We start from the raw sequence: 9,206 nt of genomic DNA, 5'->3' as shown, positions 1-9,206 counted from the left end.
AAGCTAACACAGTATAATATCAAAAAACGTATATGGTATAACTGTATATACGACCTAGAGTTTATACGTCATAAGAATATAATTATAATGACACATAATAATATATAACGTCATTGAAGTAGGCAGGTATATAGTACAATAGTAGGATTATAGTGTGGCAAGGGCAGGAAGTTAACTATTCCGTCGAGGGCCGCATTTCACCCAATACTGAAATTGCCTTCCCGCACGAGCCACACTAACTATTTTTTGTCACGACTCCGCGTTCATCGATCACGGAAAGGGTAATGCACTGATGCACAATGCACATCTCCGTCGGCGCGAAATTCAAAACTCCTGTACGTCTTCATACCGAACATTTATTTATTTATTTATTAATTAATTTACGGATTAAAAATTCCTTATTGCTCCACATTATTCGCGTCGTAGTATATTGTATAGCTATAATATATAGTGGTCACTGGTCAGTGTCCAGTGGATACGAATTTATTTAGATTGTATTATAAAATAATCTCTGATTTTTCGATTTCGAATATTCAATTTACAGAACGTTTTATTTGTTTAATTCATCGATAGGATTCGATTCGTGTGTTTTTCTCTGTTACAAGCAACGATACTTTTACCATCATTATAATATTATAGTGTATTTAGATATAATAATGTAGGTACCTATAATAATAAATATTTTGCGCAATTACAGACGAATAATACGAAATTCTAAAATTAAGTAACTATTAAACAATAAAATTTCAAGTTATTCAAATTTAATGTATGAACGGGTTCAAACCCGCCCCCGGCACATTTCCGAAAAAAGTTTTTTTTTACTTTATTTGAAATAATCAATCTATACTTTAAGGGCACAAATTAGTTTATCTGATTAGTCGATTAGTGTGAATACAATATACACTACTGGCCCACCCGACTACCCGGAAATTACCAGTGACGAAAAACACTATATATTATATATAATATCATAGATTATAGAACAATATAATTGTTTAATTTAATTAACTGCTATAATATTATTGTTCTATGCTGTTGCATAGCTGCAAGTCCGGGCGCGGCGAGCGATTGGCCACGCGGCCATCATTGTAAATAATTTACGATTTTTTTTTTCATGTTGGCGTCACTGCTGATCTCTGGTATAAGCATCCTTATCATTTTTCACTCTTTGGAAAAATTGGCCCCAACTACAACTACTACTAGTAAGTTGTACACGTCTTGTGCTCCATTACTATAATATTAGATTCAAGATTGACTTGTGAGTCGTGACTCGTGAGTGGTCTTTCTTTTCTATAAGTTTCGCCTTCCGCGCCTGACGTGAAAATATCCGCTACGAAATACTAATTTATTATTTTAAATATGGTAAGTTAATTTTGTTATTATTACTTATTGTGTTTGAAATTCCTGATTCTTGTCTATTCCTTCCCGATGTACGGTTTAAGCCCCGTCCAGACCAAAGAAAAATTTGTCGTCGACAATTTTTCCGATTTCCCGTCATAACGCCCGTACATCTGTAATCAACAATGCCGACATCGCTCCCTAAGACCATGTGGCTATTACGTTGTTGCCATGTATTCTGTTCGTAACGATGTTGGTTTTCACGTTAATTATTTCGTCACCGGTTACCCGTGTTTTCGTTCAACCTCACGCGTACATTAATTGCCAAATTTATCGACGTGATGCGAATACTGCTTGCACGTTAGGAAACCGATGTCTACGACGTAGATGCTAGATGTTTAGCTCACCATGTTTTTCTTTATATTTTAGCCGCCCAAGAAGGACACAAAGGGCTCGTCCAAGCAGCCCCAGAAAACTCAAAAGAAAAAAGAAGGAGGATCCGGTGGCAAAGCCAAAAAGAAGGTCAGTTTTCTAATCTATACTGTATCAATATTGTAATCACTATTAAAGGTTATTATACATTTTTATTTATGTTTTTTGAGAGCAGAAGTGGTCCAAAGGAAAAGTTCGTGACAAGTTGAACAACCAAGTTTTGTTCGACAAGGTATCATACGACAAGCTGTTCAAAGAAGTTCCATCGTACAAACTCATTACGCCATCTGTTGTCAGTGAACGTTTGAAGGTTCGTGGATCATTGGCAAGAAAAGCTTTAGATGAGCTCTGCCAAAAAGGTGAGTGAAGATGGCTATACAATTAAATCTTTTATGGACATAATTATCTGATTTATAAATATATTTATGCAGGTCTTATCAAGCAAGTAATACAACACCGTGCCCAACTGATATACACGAGGGTAACTAAAGGAGACGAATAAAGATGTTTTTGTAAAATAATTATTTTATTAAATATATAAAAAATATTACAATACATTTGAGTTTTGGTTTATTTAAGTCAAATAAGGTAATTAGTTATAGTTAAAATTTAAATTGGTATAAATTATGTCAATGTATAATAATATGTGAACATCGGTTCCACATAAAGCTCGTTTTTGAACCCAATTAATTTATGGTTTAAAGAAATTGAGAACTATTCTTAGGCCTTGGCTCATTCAAAATATTTTGTTAAGCTTATTTTTAAATAAATATTATACAAAACATTTTTTATTTAAATTAATGAAACTTTATTTGAAGTTAGTCAACTTAAGTATCATGTCAAAATTTAAATTTAAAAGCTAGTACATGACAGTATAATTTTAGAAAAAATAGGGTAACATTTATCTACATTTTCCAAATTATACAATGTGTAAAAATTCAAACGTATTTATAGTTATGTACAGGGCTTGGAACTTGATGCATTTGCATCCTTCTCAGGAAGCTGCATATTTCAAATCTGATTCGATACAAATTTGTTTCACGAATCATACTATTGAAATACTAAAATTTATGTTGCATATTTTTGCATATATTACTAAATTTATATGATTTTGCACATTTAAAGATTTTGAGTATATAAATGCATTTTATGTTAAAGCGTTTTAGAAATCAACAATAAACAAGTTTTCAATAATTGAATATTGTAAATTAAATGATTTACATATAAATAGTACCGTATATGATTAAGTGTAGGAAATCTATTTGAACGCACTCTACTCTAAAATGGTACATGGTCTCTGTAGAGTTTCGGAGGAAGTACAAAATCAGTTTGGTACTGTTCATAAAATCGTAGCCAACGTAAAAAAATATTTAGAAAAGCACCATCACGTATACAAATTTTCAAAATTTAAGCACCGGAGATTCCTTTATCTCCAGAACCAATCATAACCCGTTGGGGGTACCTGGATCAATGCAGTACTTTATTATTGTAAATACTATGAAAAAATTTGTGATGTTGTAAATATGTTGGATAAATACCAATTAATACCCAACATTATTTAATAATCGCTGTATTTGATAAATTCTATTATTTTAGATTCTGAGTGAAACGATGAATGTATTGATTTTACAATGATGTGTGTTTTTTTTTTTATTTTTTTTTTTTATTTTTTTTTTTATTTTTTTATTTTTGTGTCTGTGTACACGATAAGTAGTCGAAATAATGCTTCGATTTTCGACTTCAGTATCTTGTTCGATGGGAAAGTGAATATCGTTGGTGCATTGGGGAGGTCAAAATTTTAATTTCCCAGTAGTTTTCAAAAGCGATGTGAAAAACAAAAGAAAAATTAAGGAAAAACGGGAATTTTTACGCAAAATCGATTTTTAACAAAATCGATTTTGGTTATTGGTGTAACTCTAAAACAAATGACCGTAGATGCATGAAATTTTCACTGGTTGTTTATATTTGCATTTTCTATACACAATACAATTTTGAAAATAATTTGACTTTTTTTGAACTGTTTACGGACATTGTCAGTTTTCAGTTTTTTTAAATTTTTTTTCTATAAATATCAATAAAATTTTATTTGTTGGGTAAAAAAGCTTGAAAATTTAATAGAAGGCTCCTAGGTTATTGTTTCAAAGGCAGATGAAAAAAATTAAAAATCCTTAGTCACAGTTTTTTTTTTATACACGTTTAAAGTTCAAATCTTGAAAAAATACGGAAAAATCACGAAAATTTGCAAATTATTTTGAGTTAGAAATTCATAAAAAATTTTCTTTTTAAATCTAAGATTTTAAAATCTAATACAAGATTCCTCATAAGTTTGTCTAACTTTATCAAAAAAAAAATTTCTACAAGAAAGTCAAATTAAATTTTTATGAGCGTTTTAAATTCATATTTTTACAACATTAGATATTCACTCGATTTCTCATGTACCGATTTCCTTATTTTCTTGTAATTCAAAAACGAATAACTGTAGATACATGAAAATTTCACTGAATGTTTATATTAGCATTTCCTATACACCATACAATTTTGAAAATATTTTGACTCTTTTTGAGCTGTTTACGGACATTGTCAGTTTTCAATTTTTTTAGTTTTTTTTTCTATAAATATCAATAAATTTTTATTTGTTGGGTAAAAAAGCGTGAAAATTTAATATAAGGCTCCTGATATATCGTTCTAATAGCAGTTGAAAAATATTAAAAATACATAGGCACAATTTTTTTTTATAAGCATTTAAAGTTCAAATTTTGACAACATTTATCAAATTTATAATTTATTAATTATTTTGTAGTTAAAAATTTATAAATTTTTAACTTTTATGGCTAAGGATTGAAAATTTAAAACAAGGCTCCACGTAAATAGGTTATATATAAATTACTTTATTCACAATAATATCATCAAATATACTTGGTAATTTCATAGGCTGACTGACCGTTTTCGCTCAGAATCGTTTTTCTTATACAATGATATTATATCATTGAATTCAAATTTAACACCATCCATTACAGTGACCCACTTGTAACCTACCGTACAGCAGAGCGACATCCACTTATCCACCTTTTTAAATTTAGGATTCTGGGAATAGATTTGTTATAACAGCACCAAATCATCAAAAAAAAATATATAAATAAAATATTTATGATTCAAAAATATATTTTTTTTAATAATTATACCTTAAATATATATTTTTTTATAAAATAGTATATGCATATTATACTGCATATTTGTGTTTTTTTTAGTGCATACATATGCACATATTCCATTGTTTTTTAGCGCATAAAATTCCGAGCCCTGGTTATGTACATAAAAAAGTAGGTTATTTTGTGTATAAAAACTAATTACCTAATGTTTCAAAAAGATCTTGATCCTAATATTGAAATCAAGGCTGGGCATTAGCGAGTTAAAAAGTTAATTTTATTTAAACTTTTTAACTTAACTAGTTACTTTTGGTTTTTCATTAAATTAACTGTTAACTTACTAAATTTCTTTCTTAATTAACTAGTTCATTTTTCATTTTAAGAAGTAAGTTAAGTTAATTTATTTTGTTTTTAATTTTATAATATTTCACTATTTCAGTCTATTTTGTTTTCATATCAAAAAATATGTATCGTAAATTGTTTAAAGTTAAAAATTTATATCATTCAAATCTAACTTATATGGAAATACTGTATGAAGTATTAACACTATCCTATAATTTAGTTTTGAGTTGGAAAAAAATTAAGTACGCTAGGGTTGTATAATTAAATTAACTTTTTTAACTCAATAAAAAGTTAACAAAAAAAAACGTATTAACTTTTAACTTAACTGAGTTAACCTATTGTTAAATTAACTTATAACTTTTAACTTTTTGTTATTGGTATATATTAACTTAACTTAACTGAGTTAAAAAAAATCATCAACTTGCCCAGCCTTGATTGAAATATTGGAATTTATGTTTTAATTTTTTAAATATTTATAATATATTCTATATACTAGGAACTATGTTGTATAATTTCAATGAACTTATAAAACATGTTAACATTAATATTTAAACAAGGGAAAAGAGAATAGATTTAATGGTGTTGTGATTATCAATAGTATCAGTATGTTGGCTTATAGATTTGTACACAAAAATTGCATCCATAAGTTTAATTTCAATGTATCACACCATACTACACTATACTCTATTCCAAATAAGATCACGAGTCGGTGCACTGTGGTAGAAAAGACGCATTTTACTGTTATTTAATATTTTAATTGATATCAATAATATCATCAATCGTTAATAATGTTATTTATGTACGGAGAGAGCAGCTTTTTCTAAATTAACGAGAGTAAAAAATAAGCATATAACCAGTCAAACCCAAGAAAACTTAGACATACAAATGATTTAATATTCTGAGAATGATTTGTTAAAATCATTAGACTTAAATGAAGTACTAAGAGAGTTGGCTTCAAGTAAAGCAAGAAAAAAAAATTTATTTGATAAAATGGTTTTGTTTTATATATTAACTTTTGTTTGATATTTGTTGTAAATGAGTAGGTTACTGTTAATAAATTTAAAAAATATTATGAACATTTGAATTTAAATTAATGAAATATGAAGTATTAACTTTTGTTATACTGCAATAAATTTATGAGTAGCTTTATAGACATAAATTACATTTAACTATTAATTTTATAATTGTATAATGCAATAGTTGTCAATTTGTGAAATAGTTAGAAAAATGTATGTTCCTGCGAGCGGCTTTGTAAAGCATGTCTTGTCAAAAGGGAGGGCCCATATGAAATTTTAGCCCCGGGGCCCAATAGGTTCTTAAACCGGCCTTGCAGTTAGGCCCCATATTTGGTAGAGACGACATCGGGCGGGATGGCTATAATATATTATATAATCGAACGTGGCCGTGAACCGAGGTAGGTACACTAAAACTGATATACACTCAAACCAAGATACGCACCCATGCAGCATCGTATATAGTATAATCTATAATATATAGCTGCTGCAGGGGTCGGAAATTTATAAATTCTATGGGGGTCCAGATAATTTGAAAAAAACTTAAGTATTAATTAATATAATGTGCAGTTTATTTTCGTGCTAAAAATACAGTAAGCTATTTTCATCAAATTATTTAATATAATATGATACCTATTACTTGGCCAGTCTTTTAAAATTTGGTACCTATACTCTTGGAGAACAACTAATGCGCAGAGTGTTTGAATGTGGTGATCAGTTAATCCTTAACGATATTTATTCTTCAAAAATTTCATTTTGGATAAGGAGCCAAAATACATCCAAATACCTAAAACATTAAAACAGATCAAATATCTATATAATGTGTGGAAAACCAGCATCGAAAAGATATTCTTGGCAGTCCAGTTATTTCTCCTTCCACGGGCCGGATTTGGTCCGAGGGCCGCCTATTGTCTACCACCATATTGTCCATATATAGGATATTATATAGGATATGCCACAAAAAAAACTGCCCAATATCACGGGCGAAGCCGGGTTATTCAGCTAGTAAAACAATATATTTAAATTCAATATACGCACAAGTTGGATGTATTGTATATATGATTATTATAAATAATATGACGTTTAAAAACAGTGCAATTAAAATATGGTCTGACATTTGAAAAAAAAATTTAAAAATTTAAAATGTTTATAAATAGCTCAAAATCCACAAAATATTTTGAACATTTTATCGTGTACAGGAAATGCTACTATTAAAATTTGGTAGAAATTAATATAAACTAATATAATACATACTACTGGTTGACATTGTACGTGATAATGTGATATTTGTGACTATTTGTTTTATTAAATTGTGTTCAATATATTCACCACGAACTGCTATAAATGCACAAGTCAGTTTTGATAACTGATAAGCTAGATGATTTTTGAAACGAAATTAGGGCTATAATTAAAAAAATTACGAGATATACTCAGCGATAGGTTAATTTCGTTAGGTATAAAATTGACTTATGCATAGAAGTTCATGGTAAATGTATTGAAGAATATATTATACAACAAATACAAAATATCACATACAATTTTAACGAGTAGTGAGTGTCTATTCTGCATTACCTTATTATCCACTGAATAATCATTAAAGTTATCAAAGTGTGAAAACCATACATTTTTACAATATTATGCTGTATTTTTGAAAATATAAGTTGCTTTCATTCATTAGCCGATTCCAAAATTGTTTTTTTCTCTGTAATACAAACAAATAATATCTCTTCAAAAAAAAAATATTTATTTAATTTTTTTGTTTAGACCATGGTGAAAAGAAGGCATCATTCATATTATATTAGGTGCATTAGAAAAAAAAATCGTACTAGAATGTTTGCATTATATTTCGAATTAAAGCTACTAAATTTCCTATTAATATACAATAATAAACTGTACCTACCTAATACTGCTGGTCTTTCGCAGTTTTTTAATTTTTCATTATGATAATTGATAATATTATGTAAAGTTTACAGAGTCTATACGATAGTAGGATGATCGCTACTAGAGAGCCTATATAAGCTAATATAAGCTCTCTAATAGCGACGTATTGATTGACATATTGATTGATTGATAAAGTCACCATCGTAATAACCTCGATTGGGCACGTAAACGATTTAAACAATAATAAATAATAGAGTAATAAAAAATAAAACGCGAATCAGCCTACCCATAAACATAATTATATATATATATATATATACCTATATTTGTGTATATATGTAATTATATAATATAATATACGGCAACAAAATTTCAGACATCTAACAATATAATATTATAATGGTGGTATAAATAATTATAATATATAGGTACCATATACCTAATAGGTATGTATTTAATATATTATAATACATATATTACACTAGATGCGATTGCGACCGGTGGTAAACACCAGCGATATGATTAAATCGGTAGGTCAGGTATATTGAAATCGAAATTGCATGGTAGGTCACGACGAGCTGCTGTTTAAGTACATAATTATTACAATAATGATAGGCAATAATAGTAATAATACCTACACGGCATTACCTGCTGATGCAAGTAAATGTTTATTCACGGTTAACTGTACGGTGATAATAGTGCAGAATCTTCGAACCCTTTGATCGGAAATAAAATAAAAAACAAACCAATGTACCTATATACGCGTATAATGAATTTCTTATTTGCACAACTTCTAAATTTAGAAATAGTCATCGCGATGATTATTTCAGCGTGCAGCCATAAAAATAATTTATTATTAATACTGTTCAGAAATCGCTGTTTTTCAACAATACAAAAGCGCGTAATAACTAATAATACAACCTTTGGTTTTATCTCTCGTCTCGTACATATTTATGATACCGTATAGCCTAGTACCTAACCGGATAACTCGAATTGAAATATGTAAAACAGTTAATCTACTGCAGAATATACTAATAATTAAGTACTAATGCTA

The 9,206-nt window shown here is 28.7% G+C and overlaps 1 protein-coding gene across 1 annotated transcript; it reads left to right on the top strand.

The window, feature by feature from the left end:
• The first annotated feature begins 1,194 nt into the window (after nucleotides 1–1,194).
• LOC132944921 (small ribosomal subunit protein eS25-like) lies at nucleotides 1,195–2,325 on the top strand. The gene is made up of 4 exons (XM_061014476.1): nucleotides 1,195–1,362; nucleotides 1,768–1,860; nucleotides 1,946–2,129; nucleotides 2,202–2,325. The coding sequence occupies exons 1-4, from the start codon at nucleotides 1,360–1,362 to the stop codon at nucleotides 2,270–2,272; spliced, it is 351 nt and encodes a 116-aa protein (XP_060870459.1). The 5' UTR covers nucleotides 1,195–1,359; the 3' UTR covers nucleotides 2,273–2,325.
• Nucleotides 2,326–9,206: the final 6,881 nt, after the last annotated feature.

This window comes from Metopolophium dirhodum, chromosome 5 (assembly GCF_019925205.1).
Source record: "Metopolophium dirhodum isolate CAU chromosome 5, ASM1992520v1, whole genome shotgun sequence".
Classification (NCBI taxonomy): domain Eukaryota; kingdom Metazoa; phylum Arthropoda; class Insecta; order Hemiptera; family Aphididae; genus Metopolophium; species Metopolophium dirhodum.
Note: the sequence above shows the minus strand (reverse complement) of the source record. Positions and strands in the feature narration are given on the sequence as shown.